Source organism: Uloborus diversus, chromosome 10, assembly GCF_026930045.1.
Source record: "Uloborus diversus isolate 005 chromosome 10, Udiv.v.3.1, whole genome shotgun sequence".
Lineage (NCBI taxonomy): Eukaryota > Metazoa > Arthropoda > Arachnida > Araneae > Uloboridae > Uloborus > Uloborus diversus.
The window spans coordinates 101,827,372-101,849,403 of NC_072740.1; the positions used below are offsets into that span (position 1 = coordinate 101,827,372).

At 48.4% G+C, this 22,032-nt stretch overlaps 1 protein-coding gene across 1 annotated transcript; it reads left to right on the forward strand.

Moving 5' to 3' along the window:
* The first annotated feature begins 1,346 nt into the window (after positions 1–1,346).
* LOC129231303 (uncharacterized) lies at positions 1,347–21,587 on the forward strand. Its single transcript, XM_054865590.1, is given in 4 exon segments — positions 1,347–6,780; positions 6,783–8,944; positions 9,044–11,884; positions 12,896–21,587. Coding segments are annotated over 4 exon segments (19,083 nt in total). The 5' UTR covers positions 1,347–1,392.
* The last annotated feature ends 445 nt before the right edge of the window (positions 21,588–22,032 follow it).

A 22,032-nucleotide genomic window follows, 5' to 3' on the forward strand; every position in this document is an offset into this window, starting at 1 on the left:
TCAAATGAAATATTAATAGCTATTCTACAATGATTTCTATCATAAAAAGGACATTGCATGCATCATTTCATTCAATTTCTTCAGGATTATTTTGTTTGCAGAATATTCAGTTGTCATAGTAATTCTGGCAGCCTTTGTAATGCATACGGTCCACATTTGAAAAATATGAAGAAAATAAGAAAAACCTTTGTGTTCTTGATCTGTCCGGTTAATTAGACATCCGGAAAATCAGCATCCAGATAATCCATGCAACCCTGCGTTTGTAAAACGCAGTTGTTGTTGCCTTGTTTAAGCTAGGCTGGCAATTTGGAGTGCGCTGCTTCACTTTTCCAACTGTACCGTAATTTGGTATGAAGTCCGACGTCCATAGTATACACATGCCATAAGGACCCGTTTATAGGGTGGGCAACCATTCACACCACAACAACACATTCTCACTAAGGAAGGACAAGGCCAGAAGAGAGAAAGGAGATCCATGTCCGAGCTGGGATTCGAACCCGGGACATCCCCATTGCAGTCAAACTCCTCTGACCACTAGACAGGTCGGGCGGCAAAACGCACTTGAATTTTCCTTTTTGAAAAACATTAATTTGCCCATCTAAACTATTAATCTTGCTTGTCAAACGCTTGAAATTTGCGTGTTTAGTTTCGTTGTATTCAGTGGAAATCAAGGTTACATTTATAAACATTAGAGCCGATACTTCTTAGCTATAGATATGATTTTACAAATAAAATGAATTGCTAAAAACGAATTTCAGTGAGTTTACGACTATATTGAAAATAAACGTCGGTAATACGTCGTTTGTTAAGATATCATATGTTCTTAATTTTACCTTTTAAAATCTCATACAAACATAAATTAATTCTAAAATAGTATATCATTTAGCAGAGGATGAGTGGTAATGACATCATACTTTTATATAAAATGAAACAACTTCGAAGTTTTCAGCTATTGAACCTTTGTTACATAATAAATAAAAGAATTTATCAAATAAAAATATAGGACTACATCAGGTCTGACAGAATTTTTTTTTTTTTTTTTTTTGATCATTTGTTGCAGAGCAGAAAGATTTGAGGCTTCCATGTGCATGTACTTGAATGACTTAAAGGAACTAGCATAAGCACCTGGATCAATACGTCTAACCCTTGCGAGCCACTACATAAAAGAAATACGGATTCCTCTAAGTTAACAATAACAGATATCGAAAAACACACTTCATTTTCTATCAAGTTATTTGTAGTTCGATATTGTGTGTGGCGGTCGGAGAGTGCTTGTTTGAAAAGAAAAGGTAAATACTATGTAACTTTGTTTGCTTAGCAATGATTGACTATATAAAGTGAGTTTAAGGTTTAAGTTGTACGCAGTTGAGTGAGAGCCAGCCCAAATCAAGCATGGACTGGTTAACACGCTCCGCTATGCTTCTTCTCCTAATTTTTTTTTGGTGCAATGGCATCTTTGGCCAGAGCATAGCTGGTCAAGAAATTTCTACGACCTCAAATATTAATTCAGCTCAGAATTTTGCAACTTCTTTTGTAAATTACATTGTAGCTTCTGGTGTCTTTCCGGAACAAGAGGAGGAGGACATGAAAGAATTTGTTCAAGCTTTATCTTTTGCCATTTCCAGCTTGACAAATTCTAAGTGGGCTTCACATGCAAAAATAGAGGCATTATGCATGGCATTTGCATCCGCAATGGCTGAACTAGTTGTCATTGAGGACGATGACGGTGATCACGTGTCCAGTGACCTGAAAACTAAAGTTATAGCAGACGCATTAGGTCAAGCGTTTAAGGAAACCACTGGTTCTGTTAATGAGGCCTTTATAGAAGAAATTAAAGAGCTGATCGGGATGTTCGCACATGCCGTAGTTAGTGGTATAGATGAAAGTGAAGACTTGACAGTTCATTTGCCTTCTGCCCCAGAACACAGTGAGAAATTAGCAAGTGCATTCGAACTTGCATCTGGTACCTCAAGTCCAGCTGCAGCTCCACCACAGCAACCTGAATCGGAATTATCCCCGCTTACAGAAGGATTATACAAAGCGCTTGTTAATGATCCTGGATTTAATCATGTTTTCGAAGATGATGTAACACCAGCAAAAATAAATGCTATAGCATCGGCTATAGCTGGGTCTGTTGCATCTGTTAAAGCATTTACGCCTGTTGGATATTCAGCCCTTGTAAAAGCTTACATGCAAGCATCTTCCGATATAAAAGATGGGGCAGCAATAACCGATTATGCCCGTGTATTTTCCAATGCAACAGCTCAAGTTTTGAAAAATGCAGGAGTTTTTACTGGTGGTATTTCATCAGAGCACATTACTGCGGCTGTAGAAGCTATTAGCAATGGTATTGCAACTGCATCAATCACCCCTACAGATAGCGTTTCAAGCACTGATGCGCAAGTTATCTCTGACTCAGACATTGCGTCGTCTGTGCTTTCTAGTCATATTCCGGCTTATACTGCTCCAGCTGGTACACCGGCAGTAGCAATCAATTTTGCAAGGGAAATATATTCATCACTGGTTTCTGATCCACGATTTGCGTCTATTTTCCAGGTCCCATTATCAGCACAAAGTGTTAATGTTTACCTAAACGCCATAGCTAAAGCTTTGATATCTATTAACACATTTTCTTTAATCAGACCCGAAGAACTTCTTAACAGTTATCAAGAAGCAATTAGCGGAATCGCCCCTGGATCGGCTTCTACAGTCTATGGGCAAACAATCGCTCGTGTTACAGCATTTATTTTTAATAAATACAAACTTTTAACACCCGAAATTGTTAGTAGTGTTTCGAACACAATAAAAAGCTCTTTGGCGAGTGCGCTGACATCTGCTGCGCAAGAACTTAGTAATGAAATTACAGGAAGTGTTGTCCCTGTAATTCCAGTGACTGATACAACAAAATTGGAAATCACACCTGAAATCTCTCAAAACGCAGAATTAATTGACGAAAAGAATCTCGAACGAGAAGCTTCTGAACGGCCAACACAAACCTCATACGCAGCAATACCTGACTATACAGCTGCAGATGACACACCAGCAGTTTCTGTTGCATTTGCAAAGAAAATCTACAACGCTTTGATATCAGACAACAGATTTACAAATGCCTTCGTGTCACCTCTATCTCCTCTGCGTGCTCGACTGTATCTTAGTGCACTTGCAACAGAAATATGCTCCATACCCAGATTTAGTTCAATTACTGATGCAGAACTTGAAGAAAATTACATAGAAGCCATCTCACCAATACCAACACCATCAGAACCGTACGTATATGCAAAAGAAATTGCAAGCGACACAGCATTAATATTTTATGAAAATAATTTACTAACATGGCAAGCAGTGACAGCAACTTCAGCGGCTATACCCAATGCAGTAAACAATGCTTTAAGCACAGCGTCTGCTCAAGATTCTGAATTTTCCGCAGCAACTGGTACTACTGAAGGTACTACAGAATACAATGAGCAAATTGAAGAAGACGAAAAAACTGCATCATCTTCTCAAATAGCTAAGGAAGCTTCATACACAGTGCCAGCAGGAACAACACCTGTTGCGAGAAACTTCGGAAAGCAAATCTTTAATTCTCTCGTTTCGAATCCAAAATTTGAACTGCTTCTTGAAGAGCCACTTTCACTAACAAATTTACGATTATTTCTTACAGCACTCGCGACATCCATTTGTTCAATCCCTCAGTTTCGAGTAGTAGCTGTAAACGATTTAACAACTAGGTACACGCAAGCAGTTACCGAGATTCCCGCTAAATCGGAATTACAAAGCTATGCACAAGTGATTGCACAGACAACTGCAGAATATATGAGTGCAAAAAAATTACTATCCCTACAAGCAGTATCAGCATTATCAGACTCTATAGATTCAACAATTCAAGCTGCATTAAATTCTATTACACTAAAAAGCAAAATTTCCGTTGCGGAAGTAGGTGAGACTGCCGCGGAAACTACTGCTGAAACTGAAATTTCAGAAGCTGCAACAACGCAAGCAGCTGCTTATGTCACTCCGGCAGGAGCTTCTCCAGCTGTTGCTAACCTTGGAAGAGGAATTTATTCTGCCCTTGTTTCCGATCCGACATTCGCTGGCGCATTCTCTGCGCCGTTCTCTCTCCTAAAAGCAAAACCAGTCATTGTTGCTTTGGCCAGACGTATAACATCGTTCCCGCAATTTGGAGGGCTCCCCTTGAGTACCTTAGTACCTGCCTATATAAACGCCGTTCAAAAAGTCTTACCGGGATCGGATCCCGCTGCTTACGCACAAGCACTTGCCACAACGACTGCTCAAGCTCTTTCCGCCCACAATTTGTTGTCGCCGCAAGTGGTTGCTGCGGTGGGAGGAGAGCTACACGCCGCAGTGGCCGCCGCACTGCAAGCAACATCTCAAGACCCTTCCGCTGCAGCCGCAGCAGAGCGAGAAGAAGGGTTTGCCGGTGAAGGACTTGGAGCTCTTGCTGCAGGAGAGGCCGAAGCAGGTATTGGTGAAGAGGAAGAGGCCGCAGAGAGTGAAGAAGCTGCAGAAGAGGTGGAAGAGGAGTTTGAAACTTCCGAAGAAGAAGAATTAGAAGAGGCTGCGGGTTTGGAGGGAGCAGCAGCGTTCGTTGCCCCTGCCGGTTTAACGCCATCTGGATTAAGATTTGCAACCACCCTGTATCAGAAACTCCTATCAAACGCCGCATTTACATCCTCCTTTAGAGCTGGGCTCAGCACACAAGCCGCGACTGCTACGCTTTCTCAAATTTCGATTGCTCTCAGCAGACTTGGAGCGTTCAGCCGTCTGCCCGTTGCTGTTTTAACGGCTGATTTCACTTCTGGCCTGGGTCGCCTTGGAGTAGGTGCTGCAACGTCCCGTTACGCCCAGCTTGTTGCAGGAAGTATTGCCTTAGAAGCGTCTCGGAGGCGATTGATTACCGAAGGTCAAGAAACATCTCTCGCCGAATCCGTTGTCGCGGCAGTTTCTAGTGGTATCGAGGAAGCTCGATCCGCTGGAGTTATTTTCGGCGTCGAAGAGGCCGCTGCCGTTGTGGAAGCAGGTGAGACTGCCGCGGAAACTACTGCTGAAACTGAAATTTCAGAAGCTGCAACAACGCAAGCAGCTGCTTATGTCACTCCGGCAGGAGCTTCTCCAGCTGCTGCTAACCTTGGAAGAGGAATTTATTCTGCCCTTGTTTCGGATCCGACATTCGCTGGCGCTTTTTCTGCGCCGTTCTCTCTCCTAAAAGCAAAACCAGTCATTGTTGCTTTGGCCAGACGTATAACATCGTTCCCGCAATTCGGAGGGCTCCCCTTGAGTACCTTATTACCTGCCTATATAAATGCCGTTCAAAAAGTCTCACCGGGATCGGATCCCGCTGCTTACGCTCAAGCGCTTGCCACAACGACAGCTCAAGCTCTTTCCGCCCACAATTTGTTGTCGCCGCAAGTGGTTGCTGCCGTGGGAGGAGAGCTACACTCCGCAGTGGCCGCCGCACTGCAAGCAACATCTCAAGACCCTTCCGCTGCAGCCGCAGCAGAGCGAGAAGAAGGGTTTGCCGGTGAAGGACTTGGAGCTCTTGCTGCAGGAGAGGCCGAAGCAGGTGTTGGCGAAGAGGAAGAGGCCGCAGAGAGTGAAGAAGCTGCAGAAGAGGTGGAAGAGGAGTTTGAAGCTTCCGAAGAAGAAGAATTAGAAGAGGCTGCGGGTTTGGAGGGAGAAGCAGCGTTCGTCGCGCCTGCCGGTTTAACGCCATCTGGATTAAGATTTGCAACCACCCTGTACCAGCAACTCCTATCAAATGCCGTATTTACATCCGCCTTTAGAGCTGGGCTCAGCACACAAGCCGCAACTGCTACGCTTTCTCACATTTCAACTGCTGTCAGCGGACTTGGAGCGTTCAGCCGTCTGCCCGTTGCTGTTTTAACGGCTGATTTCACTTCTGGCCTGGGTCGCCTTGGCGTAGGTGCTGCAGCGTCCCGTTACGCCCAGCTTGTTGCAGGAAGTATTGCCTTAGAAGCGTCTCGGAGGCGATTGATTACCGACGGTCAAGAAACATCTCTCGCCGAAGCCGTTGTCACGGCAGTTTCTAGTGGTATCGAGGAAGCTCGATCCGCTGGAGTTATTTCCGGCGTCGAAGAGGCCGCTGCCATTGCTGAAGCAGGAGAGACTGCCGCGGAAACTACTGCTGGAACTGAAATTTCAGAAGCGGCAACAGCGCAAGCGGCTGCTTATGTCACTCCGGCAGGAGCTTCTCCAGCTGCTGCTAACCTTGGAAGAGGAATTTATTCTGCCCTTGTTTCGGATCCGACATTCGCTGGCGCATTCTCTGCGCCGTTCTCTCTCCTAAAAGCCAAACCAGTCATTGTTGCTTTGGCCAGACGTATAACATCGTTCCCGCAGTTCGGAGGGCTCCCCTTGAGTACCTTAGTACCTGCCTATATAAACGCCGTTCAAAAAGTCTTACCGGGATCGGATCCCGCTGCTTACGCTCAAGCGCTTGCCACAACAACAGCTCAAGCTCTTTCTTCCAACAATTTGTTGTCGCCGCAAGCAGTTGCTGCCGTGGGAAGCCAGCTACACTCCGCAGTGGCCGCCGCACTGCAAGCAGCATCTCAAGAACCTTCGGCTGCAGCAGCAGCAGAGGGAGAAGAAGGATTTGCCGGCGAAGGAGTTAGAGCTCTTGCTGAAGGAGAGGCCGAAGCTGGTGTTGGCGAAGAGGCAGAGGCCGCAGAGAGTGAAGAAGCTGCAGAAGAGGTGGAAGAGGAGTTTGAAGCTTCCGAAGAAGAAGAATTAGAAGAGGCTGCGGTTTGGAGGGAGAAGCAGCGTTCGTCGCGCCTGCCGGTTTAACGCCATCTGGATTAAGATTTGCAACCACCCTGTACCAGCAACTCCTATCAAATGCCGTATTTACATCCGCCTTTAGAGCTGGGCTCAGCACACAAGCCGCAACTGCTACGCTTTCTCACATTTCAACTGCTGTCAGCGGACTTGGAGCGTTCAGCCGTCTGCCCGTTGCTGTTTTAACGGCTGATTTCACTTCTGGCCTGGGTCGCCTTGGCGTAGGTGCTGCAGCGTCCCGTTACGCCCAGCTTGTTGCAGGAAGTATTGCCTTAGAAGCGTCTCGGAGGCGATTGATTACCGACGGCCAAGAAACATCTCTCGCCGAAGCCGTTGTCACGGCAGTTTCTAGTGGTATCGAGGAAGCTCGATCCGCTGGAGTTATTTCCGGCGTCGAAGAGGCCGCTGCCATTGCTGAAGCAGGAGAGACTGCCGCGGAAACTACTGCTGGAACTGAAATTTCAGAAGCGGCTACAGCGCAAGCGGCTGCTTATGTCACTCCGGCAGGAGCTTCTCCAGCTGCTGCTAACCTTGGAAGAGGAATTTATTCTGCCCTTGTTTCGGATCCGACATTCGCTGGCGCATTCTCTGCGCCGTTCTCTCTCCTAAAAGCCAAACCAGTCATTGTTGCTTTGGCCAGACGTATAACATCGTTCCCGCAGTTCGGAGGGCTCCCCTTGAGTACCTTAGTACCTGCCTATATAAACGCCGTTCAAAAAGTCTTACCGGGATCGGATCCCGCTGCTTACGCTCAAGCGCTTGCCACAACAACAGCTCAAGCTCTTTCCTCCAACAATTTGTTGTCGCCGCAAGCAGTTGCTGCCGTGGGAAGCCAGCTACACTCCGCAGTGGCCGCCGCACTGCAAGCAGCATCTCAAGAACCTTCGGCTGCAGCAGCAGCAGAGGGAGAAGAAGGATTTGCCGGCGAAGGAGTTAGAGCTCTTGCTGAAGGAGAGGCCGAAGCTGGTGTTGGCGAAGAGGCAGAGGCCGCAGAGAGTGAAGAAGCTGCAGAAGAGGTGGAAGAGGAGTTTGAAGCTTCCGAAGAAGAAGAATTAGAAGAGGCTGCCGGTTTGGAGGGAGAAGCAGCGTTCGTCGCGCCTGCCGGTTTAACGCCATCTGGATTAAGATTTGCAACCACCCTGTACCAGCAACTCCTATCAAATGCCGTATTTACATCCGCCTTTAGAGCTGGGCTCAGCACACAAGCCGCAACTGCTACGCTTTCTCACATTTCAACTGCTGTCAGCGGACTTGGAGCGTTCAGCCGTCTGCCCGTTGCTGTTTTAACGGCTGATTTCACTTCTGGCCTGGGTCGCCTTGGCGTAGGTGCTGCAGCGTCCCGTTACGCCCAGCTTGTTGCAGGAAGTATTGCCTTAGAAGCGTCTCGGAGGCGATTGATTACCGACGGCCAAGAAACATCTCTCGCCGAAGCCGTTGTCACGGCAGTTTCTAGTGGTATCGAGGAAGCTCGATCCGCTGGAGTTATTTCCGGCGTCGAAGAGGCCGCTGCCATTGCTGAAGCAGGAGAGACTGCCGCGGAAACTACTGCTGGAACTGAAATTTCAGAAGCGGCTACAGCGCAAGCGGCTGCTTATGTCACTCCGGCAGGAGCTTCTCCAGCTGCTGCTAACCTTGGAAGAGGAATTTATTCTGCCCTTGTTTCGGATCCGACATTCGCTGGCGCATTCTCTGCGCCGTTCTCTCTCCTAAAAGCCAAACCAGTCATTGTTGCTTTGGCCAGACGTATAACATCGTTCCCGCAGTTCGGAGGGCTCCCCTTGAGTACCTTAGTACCTGCCTATATAAACGCCGTTCAAAAAGTCTTACCGGGATCGGATCCCGCTGCTTACGCTCAAGCGCTTGCCACAACAACAGCTCAAGCTCTTTCTTCCAACAATTTGTTGTCGCCGCAAGCAGTTGCTGCCGTGGGAAGCCAGCTACACTCCGCAGTGGCCGCCGCACTGCAAGCAGCATCTCAAGAACCTTCGGCTGCAGCAGCAGCAGAGGGAGAAGAAGGATTTGCCGGCGAAGGAGTTAGAGCTCTTGCTGAAGGAGAGGCCGAAGCTGGTGTTGGCGAAGAGGCAGAGGCCGCAGAGAGTGAAGAAGCTGCAGAAGAGGTGGAAGAGGAGTTTGAAGCTTCCGAAGAAGAAGAATTAGAAGAGGCTGCCGGTTTGGAGGGAGAAGCAGCGTTCGTCGCGCCTGCCGGTTTAACGCCATCTGGATTAAGATTTGCAACCACAGAAGAATTAGAAGAGGCTGCCGGTTTGGAGAGAGAAGCAGCGTTCGTCGCGCCTGCCGGTTTAACGCCATCTGGATTAAGATTTGCAACCACCCTGTACCAGCAACTCCTATCAAATGCCGTATTTACATCCGCCTTTAGAGCTGGGCTCAGCACACAAGCCGCAACTGCTACGCTTTCTCACATTTCAACTGCTGTCAGCGGACTTGGAGCGTTCAGCCGTCTGCCCGTTGCTGTTTTAACGGCTGATTTCACTTCTGGCCTGGGTCGCCTTGGAGTAGGTGCTGCAGCGTCCCGTTACGCCCAGCTTGTTGCAGGAAGTATTGCCTTAGAAGCGTCTCGGAGGCGATTGATTACCGACGGCCAAGAAACATCTCTCGCCGAAGCCGTTGTCACGGCAGTTTCTAGTGGTATCGAGGAAGCTCGATCCGCTGGAGTTATTTCCGGCGTCGAAGAGGCCGCTGCCATTGCTGAAGCAGGAGAGACTGCCGCGGAAACTACTGCTGGAACTGAAATTTCAGAAGCGGCTGCAGCGCAAGCGGCTGCTTATGTCACTCCGGCAGGAGCTTCTCCAGCTGCTGCTAACCTTGGAAGAGGAATTTATTCTGCCCTTGTTTCGGATCCGACATTCGCTGGCGCATTCTCTGCGCCGTTCTCTCTCCTAAAAGCCAAACCAGTCATTGTTGCTTTGGCCAGACGTATAACATCGTTCCCGCAGTTCGGAGGGCTCCCCTTGAGTACCTTAGTACCTGCCTATATAAACGCCGTTCAAAAAGTCTTACCGGGATCGGATCCCGCTGCTTACGCTCAAGCGCTTGCCACAACAACAGCTCAATCTCTTTCTTCCAACAATTTGTTGTCGCGGCAAGCAGTTGCTGCCGTGGGAAGCCAGCTACACTCCGCAGTGGCCGCCGCACTGCAAGCAGCATCTCAAGAACCTTCGGCTGCAGCAGCAGCAGAGGGAGAAGAAGGATTTGCCGGCGAAGGAGTTAGAGCTCTTGCTGAAGGAGAGGCCGAAGCTGGTGTTGGCGAAGAGGAAGAGGCCGCAGTGAGTGAAGAAGCTGCAGAAGAGGTGGAAGAGGAGTTTGAAGCTTCCGAAGAAGAAGAATTAGAAGAGGCTGCCGGTTTGGAGGGAGAAGCAGCGTTCGTCGCGCCTGCCGGTTTAACGCCATCTGGATTAAGATTTGCAACCACCCTGTACCAGCAACTCCTATCAAATGCCGTATTTACATCCGCCTTTAGAGCTGGGCTCAGCACACAAGCCGCAACTGCTACGCTTTCTCACATTTCAACTGCTGTCAGCGGACTTGGAGCGTTCAGCCGTCTGCCCGTTGCTGTTTTAACGGCTGATTTCACTTCTGGCCTGGGTCGCCTTGGAGTAGGTGCTGCAGCGTCCCGTTACGCTCAGCTTGTTGCAGGAAGTATTGCCTTAGAAGCGTCTCGGAGGCGATTGATTACCGACGGCCAAGAAACATCTCTCGCCGAAGCCGTTGTCACGGCAGTTTCTAGTGGTATCGAGGAAGCTCGATCCGCTGGAGTTATTTCCGGCGTCGAAGAGGCCGCTGCCATTGCTGAAGCAGGAGAGACTGCCGCGGAAACTACTGCTGGAACTGAAATTTCAGAAGCGGCTGCAACGCAAGCGGCTGCTTATGTCACTCCGGCAGGAGCTTCTCCAGCTGCTGCTAACCTTGGAAGAGGAATTTATTCTGCCCTTGTTTCGGATCCGACATTCGCTGGCGCATTCTCTGCGCCGTTCTCTCTCCTAAAAGCCAAACCAGTCATTGTTGCTTTGGCCAGACGTATAACATCGTTCCCGCAGTTCGGAGGGCTCCCCTTGAGTACCTTAGTACCTGCCTATATAAACGCCGTTCAAAAAGTCTTACCGGGATCGGATCCCGCTGCTTACGCTCAAGCGCTTGCCACAACAACAGCTCAAGCTCTTTCTTCCAACAATTTGTTGTCGCCGCAAGCAGTTGCTGCCGTGAGAAGCCAGCTACACTCCGCAGTGGCCGCCGCACTGCAAGCAGCATCTCAAGAACCTTCGGCTGCAGCAGCAGCAGAGGGAGAAGAAGGATTTGCAGGCGAAGGAGTTAGAGCTCTTGCTGAAGGAGAGGCCGAAGCTGGTGTTGGCGAAGAGGCAGAGGCCGCAGAGAGTGAAGAAGCAGCAGAAGAGGTGGAAGAGGAGTTTGAAGCTTCCGAAGAAGAAGAATTAGAAGAGGCTGCCGGTTTGGAGGGAGAAGCAGCGTTCGTCGCGCCTGCCGGTTTAACGCCATCTGGTTTAAGATTTGCAACCACCCTGTACCAGCAACTCCTATCAAATGCCGTATTTACATCCGCCTTTAGAGCTGGGCTCAGCACACAAGCCGCAACTGCTACGCTTTCTCACATTTCAACTGCTGTCAGCGGACTTGGAGCGTTCAGCCGTCTGCCAATAGCTGTCCTGACGTCTGATTTCACTTCTGGCCTGGGTCGCCTTGGCGTAGGTGCTGCAGCGTCCCGTTACGCCCAGCTTGTTGCAGGAAGTATTGCCTTAGAAGCGTCTCGGAGGCGATTGATTACCGACGGCCAAGAAACATCTCTCGCCGAAGCCGTTGTCACGGCAGTTTCTAGTGGTATCGAGGAAGCTCGATCCGCTGGAGTTATTTCCGGCGTCGAAGAGGCCGCTGCCATTGCTGAAGCAGGAGAGACTGCCGCGGAAACTACTGCTGGAACTGAAATTTCAGAAGCGGCTGCAGCGCAAGCGGCTGCTTATGTCACTCCGGCAGGAGCTTCTCCAGCTGCTGCTAACCTTGGAAGAGGAATTTATTCTGCCCTCGTTTCGGATCCGACATTCGCTGGCGCTTTCTCTGCGCCGTTCTCTCTAATAAAAGCCAGACCAGTCGTTGTTGCTTTGGCTAGACGTATAACATCGTTCCCGCAGTTTGAAAGACTCCCGTTGAGTACTTTAGTACCTGCTTATATAAACGCCGTTCAAAGTGTCACGCCAGGATCTGATCCATCTGTCTACGCTCAAGAGCTTGCAACAACAACAGCTCAAGCTCTTTCCGCCAACAATTTGTTGTCATCGCAAGCAGTTGCTGCCGTGGGAGGCCAGCTACACTCCGCACTGGCCGCCGCACTGCAAGCAACAGCTCAAGAAACTTCGGCTGCAGCAGCAGCAGAGCGAGAAGAAGGATTTGCCGGCGAAGGCGTTACAGCTCTTGCTGCAGGAGAAGCTGAAGCAGGTGTTGTCGAAGCGGAAGAGGCCGCAGAGAGTGAAGAAGCTGCAGAAGAGGTGGAAGAGGAGTTTGAAGCTTCCGAAGAAGAAGCAGAACTTGGTGTTCAATTATCCGCAGTTGAATTATCCTTTGCGAATGAGATCTATAATGCAATTCTTGGAAATCCTGCATTTTCAGCTGCCTTTTCTTCACACTCTACACTTGAACATAAGCAGTCTTTCCTTAATGCCTTGGCCAATCACATCACAAAAATACCTGAATTTAGCACAGTTCAATTGAATGAGCTTTTTACCTCTTACTCGCAAGCATTGGCAAGTACTTCAACTGGAACTGCGTTAAGTACATATGCCCGAATTATTGCGCAAACGACGGCAAAGGAACTATACTTAAGGAATTTACTCACACTTGAAGCCATCACTGCAACTTCAGCTGAAGTAGAAGAAGCGATTTCCGAGGCTTTGGAAGAACTTTCAGAAGAAATTGTGCAAGCTATATCCACACAAGTTGCGTCAGTAGAGGTCACAGCAGAGATTTCTAAACCGTACGCTGCTCCGGCAGGCGCATCTCCTACTGCTGCAAACCTTGGAAGAGGAATCTATTCTGCTCTTGTTTCGGATCCCACATTCGCTGGCGCATTCTCTGCGCCCTTCTCTCTCCTGAAAGCCAAACCAGTACTTGTTGCTTTGGCCAGACGTATAACATCGTTCCCGCAGTTCGGAAGACTCCCATTGAGTGCCTTAGTACCTGCCTATATAAACGCCGTTCAAAAAGTCCCACCAGGATCGGATCCCGCTGCTTACGCTCAAGCACTAGCCACAACAACAGCTCAAGCTCTTTCCGCTAACAATTTGTTGTCGCCACAAGCAGTTGCTGCCGTGGGAGGCCAGCTACACTCCGCAGTGGCAGCCGCACTGCAAGCAACATCTCAAGAACCTTCGGCAGCTGCTGCAGCGGAACGGGAAGAAGGAGTTGCCGACGAAGGAGTTACAGCTTTTGCTGCAGGTGAGGCCGCAGCAGGTGTTGGCGAAGCGGAAGAGATCGCAGAGAGCGAAGAATCTGTAGAAGAGGAGGAAGATGAGTTTGAAGCTTCCGAAGAAGAAGATTTAGAAGAGGCTGCCGGTTTAGAAGGAGAAGAGGCGTTCGTCGCTCCTGCCGGTTTAACGCCATCTGGATTAAGATTTGCAACCATCCTGTATCAACAACTGCTATCAAATACTGCATTTACATCCGCGTTTAGAGCTGGGCTCAGCACACAAGCCGCAACTGCTACGCTTTCTCACATTTCAACTGCTGTCATTAGACTTGGAGCGTTCAGCCGTCTGCCAATAGCTGTCCTGACGTCTGATTTCAATTCTGGCTTGAGTCGTCTTGGAGTAAGTTCTGCAGCGTCTCGGTACGCCCAGCTTGTTGCAGGAAGTATTGCCTTAGAAGCTTCTAGGAGGCAATTGATTACCGAAGGCCAAGAAGCATCTCTCGCCGAATCCGTTGTCACGGCAGTTTCTAGTGGTATCGAAGAAGCTCGATCCGCTGGAGTTATTTCCGGCGTCGAAGAGGCTGCTGCCGTTGCGGAAGCAGCTGAGACCGCTGAGGAAATTACTGACTTAGCTGAAATTTCAGAAGCTGCTGCAACGAAAGCGGCTGCTTATGTCACTCCTGCAGGTGCTTCTCCAGCTGCGGCTAACCTTGGAAGCGGAATTTATTCTGCTCTTGTTTCGGATCCGACATTCGCTGGCGCTTTCTCTGCGCCGTTCTCCCTAATAAAAGCCAGACCAGTCGTTGTTGCTTTGGCTAGACGTATAACATCGTTCCCGCAGTTTGGAAGACTCCCCTTGAGTACTTTAGTACCTGCTTATATAAGCGCCGTTCAAAGGGTCACGCCAGGATCTGATCCCTCTGTCTACGCTCAAGAACTTGCCAGAACAACAGCTGAAGTTCTTTCCGCCAACAATTTGTTGTCGCCGCAAGCAGTTGCTGCCGTAGGAGGCCAGCTACACTCCGCACTGGCCGCTGCACTGCAAGCAACATCTCAAGAACCTTCGGCTGCAGCCGCAGCAGAGCGAGAAGAAGGATTTGCCGGCGAAGGAGTTAGAGCTCTCGCTGCAGGAGAGGCTGAAGCAGGTGTTGGCGAAGCGGAAGAGGCCGCAGAGAGTGAAGAAGCTGCAGAAGAGGTGGAAGAGGAGTTTGAAGCTTCCGAAGAAGAAGCAGAACTTGGTGTTCAATTATCCGCAATTGAATTATCCTTTGCGAAGGAGATCTATAATGCGATTCTTGGAAATCCTGCATTTTCATCTGCCTTTTCTTCACACTCAACACTTGAACATAAGCAGTCTTTCCTTAATGCCTTGGCCAATCACATCACAAAAATACCTGAATTTAGCACAGTTCAATTGAATGAGCTTTTCACCTCTTACTCGCAAGCTTTGGCAAGTACTTCAACTGGAACTGCGTTAAGTACATATGCCCGAATTATTGCGCAAACGACGGCAAAGGAACTATACTTAAGGAATTTACTCACACTTGAAGCCATCACTGCAACTTCAGCTGAAGTAGAAGAAGCGATTTCCGAGGCTTTGGAAGAACTTTCAGAAGAAATTGTGCAAGCTATATCCACACAAGTTGCGTCAGTAGAGGTCACAGCAGAGATTTCTAAACCGTACGCTGCTCCGGCAGGCGCATCTCCTACTGCTGCAAACCTTGGAAGAGGAATCTATTCTGCTCTTGTTTCGGATCCCACATTCGCTGGCGCATTCTCTGCGCCCTTCTCTCTCCTGAAAGCCAAACCAGTACTTGTTGCTTTGGCCAGACGTATAACATCGTTCCCGCAGTTCGGAGGACTCCCATTGAGTGCCTTAGTACCTGCCTATATAAACGCCGTTCAAAAAGTCTCACCAGGATCGGATCCCGCTGCTTACGCTCAAGCACTAGCCACAACAACAGCTCAAGCTCTTTCCGCTAACAATTTGTTGTCGCCACAAGCAGTTGCTGCCGTGGGAGGCCAGCTACACTCCGCAGTGGCAGCCGCACTGCAAGCAACATCTCAAGAACCTTCGGCAGCTGCTGCAGCGGAACGGGAAGAAGGAGTTGCCGGCGAAGGAGTTACAGCTTTTGCTGCAGGTGAGGCCGCAGCAGGTGTTGGCGAAGCGGAAGAGATCGCAGAGAGCGAAGAATCTGCAGAAGAGGAGGAAGAGGAGTTTGAAGCTTTCGAAGAAGAAGATTTAGAAGAGGCTGCCGGTTTAGAAGGAGAAGAGGCGTTCGTCGCTCCTGCCGGTTTAACGCCATCTGGATTAAGATTTGCAACCATCCTGTATCAACAACTGCTATCAAATACTGCATTTACATCCGCGTTTAGAGCTGGGCTCAGCACACAAGCCGCAACTGCTACGCTTTCTCACATTTCAACTGCTGTCATTAGACTTGGAGCGTTCAGCCGTCTGCCAATAGCTGTCCTGACGTCTGATTTCAATTCTGGCTTGAGTCGTCTTGGAGTAAGTTCTGCAGCGTCTCGGTACGCCCAGCTTGTTGCAGGAAGTATTGCCTTAGAAGCTTCTAGGAGGCAATTGATTACCGAAGGCCAAGAAGCATCTCTCGCCGAATCCGTTGTCACGGCAGTTTCTAGTGGTATCGAAGAAGCTCGATCCGCTGGAGTTATTTCCGGCGTCGAAGAGGCTGCTGCCGTTGCGGAAGCAGCTGAGACCGCTGAGGAAATTACTGAATTAGCTGAAATTTCAGAAGCTGCTGCAACGAAAGCGGCTGCTTATGTCACTCCTGCAGGTGCTTCTCCAGCTGCGGCTAACCTTGGAAGCGGAATTTATTCTGCTCTTGTTTCGGATCCGACATTCGCTGGCGCTTTCTCTGCGCCGTTCTCTCTAATAAAAGCCAGACCAGTCGTTGTTGCTTTGGCTAGACGTATAACATCGTTCCCGCAGTTTGGAATACTCCCCTTGAGTACTTTAGTACCTGCTTATATAAGCGCCGTTCAAAGAGTCACGCCAGGATCTGATCCCTCTGTCTACGCTCAAGAACTTGCCAGAACAACAGCTGAAGTTCTTTCCGCCAACAATTTGTTGTCGCCGCAAGCAGTTGCTGCCGTAGGAGGCCAGCTACACTCCGCACTGGCCGCTGCACTGCAAGCAACATCTCAAGAACCTTTGGCTGCAGCCGCAGCAGAGCGAGAAGAAGGATTTGCCGGCGAAGGAGTTAGAGCTCTCGCTGCAGGAGAGGCTGAAGCAGGTGTTGGCGAAGCGGAAGAGGCCGCAGAGAGTGAAGAAGCTGCAGAAGAGGTGGAAGAGGAGTTTGAAGCTTTCGAAGAAGAAGCAGAACTTGGTGTTCAATTATCCGCAGTTGAATTATCCTTTGCGAAGGAGATCTATAATGCGATTCTTGGAAATCCTGCATTTTCATCTGCCTTTTCTTCACACTCAACACTTGAACATAAGCAGTCTTTCCTTAATGCCTTGGCCAATCACATCACAAAAATACCTGAATTTAGCACAGTTCAATTGAATGAGCTTTTCACCTCTTACTCGCAAGCTTTGGCAAGTACTTCAACTGGAACTGCGTTAAGTACATATGCCCGAATTATTGCGCAAACGACGGCAAAGGAACTATACTTAAGGAATTTACTCACACTTGAAGCCATCACTGCAACTTCAGCTGAAGTGGAAGAAGCGATTTCCGAGGCTTTGGAAGAACTTTCAGAAGAAATTGTGCAAGCTATATCCACACAAGTTGCGTCAGTAGAGGTCACAGCAAAGATTTCTAAACCGTACGCTGCTCCGGCAGGCGCATCTCCTACTGCTGCAAACCTTGGAAGAGGAATCTATTCTGCTCTTGTTTCGGATCCCACATTCGCTGGCGCATTCTCTGCGCCCTTCTCTCTCCTGAAAGCCAAACCAGTACTTGTTGCTTTGGCCAGACGTATAACATCGTTCCCGCAGTTCGGAGGACTCCCATTGAGTGCCTTAGTACCTGCCTATATAAACGCCGTTCAAAAAGTCTCACCAGGATCGGATCCCGCTGCTTACGCTCAAGCACTAGCCACAACAACAGCTCAAGCTCTTTCCGCTAACAATTTGTTGTCGCCACAAGCAGTTGCTGCCGTGGGAGGCCAGCTACACTCCGCAGTGGCAGCCGCACTGCAAGCAGCATCTCAAGAACCTTCGGCAGCTGCTGCAGCGGAACGGGAAGAAGGAGTTGCCGGCGAAGGAGTTACAGCTTTTGCTGCAGGTGAGGCCGCAGCAGGTGTTGGCGAAGCGGAAGAGATCGCAGAGAGCGAAGAATCTGCAGAAGAGGAGGAAGAGGAGTTTGAAGCTTCCGAAGAAGAAGATTTAGAAGAGGCTGCCGGTTTAGAAGGAGAAGAGGCGTTCGTCGCTCCTGCCGGTTTAACGCCATCTGGATTAAGATTTGCAACAATCCTGTATCAACAACTGCTATCAAATACTGCATTTACATCCGCGTTTAGAGCTGGGCTCAGCACACAAGCCGCAACTGCTACGCTTTCTCACATTTCAACTGCTGTCATTAGACTTGGAGCGTTCAGCCGTCTGCCAATAGCTGTCCTGACGTCTGATTTCAATTCTGGCTTGAGTCGTCTTGGAGTAAGTTCTGCAGCGTCTCGGTACGCCCAGCTTGTTGCAGGAAGTATTGCCTTAGAAGCTTCTAGGAGGCAATTGATTACCGAAGGCCAAGAAGCATCTCTCGCCGAATCCGTTGTCACGGCAGTTTCTAGTGGTATCGAAGAAGCTCGATCCGCTGGAGTTATTTCCGGCGTCGAAGAGGCTGCTGCCGTTGCGGAAGCAGCTGAGACCGCTGAGGAAATTACTGAATTAGCTGAAATTTCAGAAGCTGCTGCAACGAAAGCGGCTGCTTATGTCACTCCTGCAGGAACTTCTCCAGCTGCGGCTAACCTTGGAAGCGGAATTTATTCTGCTCTTGTTTCGGATCCGACATTCGCTGGCGCTTTCTCTGCGCCGTTCTCTCTAATAAAAGCCAGACCAGTCGTTGTTGCTTTGGCTAGACGTATAACATCGTTCCCGCAGTTTGGAATACTCCCCTTGAGTACTTTAGTACCTGCTTATATAAGCGCCGTTCAAAGAGTCACGCCAGGATCTGATCCCTCTGTCTACGCTCAAGAACTTGCCAGAACAACAGCTGAAGTTCTTTCCGCCAACAATTTGTTGTCGCCGCAAGCAGTTGCTGCCGTAGGAGGCCAGCTACACTCCGCACTGGCCGCTGCACTGCAAGCAACATCTCAAGAACCTTCGGCTGCAGCCGCAGCAGAGCGAGAAGAAGGATTTGCCGGCGAAGGAGTTAGAGCTCTCGCTGCAGGAGAGGCTGAAGCAGGTGTTGGCGAAGCGGAAGAGGCCGCAGAGAGTGAAGAAGCTGCAGAAGAGGTGGAAGAGGAGTTTGAAGCTTCCGAAGAAGAAGCAGAACTTGGTGTTCAATTATCCGCAGTTGAATTATCCTTTGCGAAGGAGATCTATAATGCGATTCTTGGAAATCCTGCATTTTCATCTGCCTTTTCTTCACACTCAACACTTGAACATAAGCAGTCTTTCCTTAATGCCTTGGCCAATCACATCACAAAAATACCTGAATTTAGCACAGTTCAATTGAATGAGCTTTTCACCTCTTACTCGCAAGCTTTGGCAAGTACTTCAACTGGAACTGCGTTAAGTACATATGCCCGAATTATTGCGCAAACGACGGCAAAGGAACTATACTTAAGGAATTTACTCACACTTGAAGCCATCACTGCAACTTCAGCTGAAGTGGAAGAAGCGATTTCCGAGGCTTTGGAAGAACTTTCAGAAGAAATTGTGCAAGCTATATCCACACAAGTTGCGTCAGTAGAGGTCACAGCGAAGATTTCTAAACCGTACGCTGCTCCGGCAGGCGCATCTCCTACTGCTGCAAACCTTGGAAGAGGAATCTATTCTGCTCTTGTTTCGGATCCCACATTCGCTGGCGCATTCTCTGCGCCCTTCTCTCTCCTGAAAGCCAAACCAGTACTTGTTGCTTTGGCCAGACGTATAACATCGTTCCCGCAGTTCGGAGGACTCCCATTGAGTGCCTTAGTACCTGCCTATATAAACGCCGTTCAAAAAGTCTCACCAGGATCGGATCCCGCTGCTTACGCTCAAGCACTAGCCACAACAACAGCTCAAGCTCTTTCCGCTAACAATTTGTTGTCGCCACAAGCAGTTGCTGCCGTGGGAGGCCAGCTACACTCCGCAGTGGCAGCCGCACTGCAAGCAACATCTCAAGAACCTTCGGCAGCTGCTGCAGCGGAACGGGAAGAAGGAGTTGCCGGCGAAGGAGTTACAGCTTTTGCTGCAGGTGAGGCCGCAGCAGGTGTTGGCGAAGCGGAAGAGATCGCAGAGAGCGAAGAATCTGCGGAAGAGGAGGAAGAGGAGTTTGAAGCTTCCGAAGAAGAAGATTTAGAAGAGGCTGCCGGTTTAGAAGGAGAAGAGGCGTTCGTCGCTCCTGCCGGTTTAACGCCATCTGGATTAAGATTTGCAACCATCCTGTATCAGCAACTGCTATCAAATACTGCATTTACATCCGCGTTTAGAGCTGGGCTCAGCACACAAGCCGCAACTGCTACGCTTTCTCACATTTCAACTGCTGTCATTAGACTTGGAGCGTTCAGCCGTCTGCCAATAGCTGTCCTGACGTCTGATTTCAATTCTGGCTTGAGTCATCTTGGAGTAAGTTCTGCAGCGTCTCGGTACGCCCAGCTTGTTGCAGGAAGTATTGCCTTAGAAGCTTCTAGGAGGCAATTGATTACCGAAGGTAAAGAAGCATCTCTCGCCGAATCCGTTGTCACGGCAGTTTCTAGTGGTATCGAAGAAGCTCGATCCGCTGGAGTTATTTCCGGCGTCGAAGAGGCTGCTGCCGTTGCGGAAGCAGCTGAGACCGCTGAGGAAATTACTGAATTAGCTGAAATTTCAGAATCTGCTGCAACGAAAGCGGCTGCTTATGTCACTCCTGCAGGTGCTTCTCCAGCTGCGGCTAACCTTGGAAGCGGAATTTATTCTGCTCTTGTTTCGGATCCGACATTCGCTGGCGCTTTCTCTGCGCCGTTCTCTCTAATAAAAGCCAGACCAGTCGTTGTTGCTTTGGCTAGACGTATAACATCGTTCCCGCAGTTTGGAATACTCCCCTTGAGTACTTTAGTACCTGCTTATATAAACGCCGTTCAAAGGGTCACGCCAGGATCTGATCCCTCTGTCTATGCTCAACAGCTTGCCTCAACAACAGCTCAAACTCTTTCCGCAAATAATTTGTTGTCGCCACAAGTAGTTGCTGCCGTTGGAGGCCAGCTACAGACTGCAGTATTCACCGCACTGCAAGCAACATCTCAACAACCTTCTGCTGCAGCCGCAGCAGAGCGAGAAGAAGGATTTGCTGGAGAAGAAGTTGAGACTGCAAGAGAAAGTCGTTTGGGAACTAAAATTTCAGAGAGCTCTTCAACTGTTGCACTTGAGGAAAAGCCCAAAAGCATGCTCCCATTGCACGAAGGCTACGTCCGCGTTTCTGGTTCTACAGACCTTGAAACAGCTTTTGGGGCACACTTGTACGGCACACTTTTAGTCAATCCGCAATTATCAAAAATATTCGGACAAGATGTTTCATTAGCAAGCGTGAAACCATTCTTATCTGCTTTAGCAGACCGCATTCATTCTTTTTCAGCTTTTTCATCTTTACCATCTAGTAATCTTCTTGACAAGTACGTTAATGCTGTAAGCCAGATGCCACCAGGATCATCAGAAGCAGATTATGCTCAAATTATTGCACAAACCACAGCTAAAACACTATCTGAAAACAACTTGTTGACCTGGAATGTTCTTGCTATGGAAGAAGAGGAATCGGAAGGTTCTGTTTCTATTACAGTTGAGGAACATGTTCAAGATCTTTCTTCAGAAGTAGCATCAACTTCCGCTGAAACTACGTCGGTGGAAATTGCAACATCTGCTATATTGTCCCCAAGTGTTCTCATAACACTTTCCTCAGCTAGCGCAGAGAAAAGGGTGTCGGATTTATTATCAGTTATAATTTCCTCTCTTCCTTTAGAAGGACAAAGATTCAATTTCGCAAGCTTTGCTCAACAGCTCTCACGTTCAATATCTCAAATAAAATCAAGTAATCCTTCTTTGTCCTCTACCGATGCTGTGATCGAAGGATTGCTAGAAGCACTTACAGCCCTTCTACAAGTACTTCAGAATGCAAATGTGAAGGAAATCAATGCTGAGAACTCTGTGTATATTAAAGAAGCTTTAACAGAATCATTAAAATCCGTTTTCGTGGTATAACCCATCTTAATACCTATGCATATAAATATTAACTATAAATGATGTAAATTATTCTCTAGTAAATTATTTCAGCTCTGTTTTTATTTAAAAAAAAAGTAATTCTTTTTTTTTTTTTTTTTTTTGCAAACGTTCATTTTAAATACATTTTTGTTGTTGTACAATTTTTTGAAATTATTAATTTTTTAAAACGGTGAAATGTTTTGAAGGCAAATAGGTTTTTAAATTTAATCAACGATTGAAAATTAATAAATAATACTAACAGATCATGATATTAAAGACATGTTCAAAATTTCATTGGTACCATTTTTTTTTTTTTTTTTTTTGTATTCTGTTACAGAATATATGAGAACGAAAAAAAATATGTAAGCGGAGTGATATGAGGTTTCATTTATAAAGTTACGCAAATATTAATTTCCGTCATCGACTTGTAGCGAAAGCTGTATTA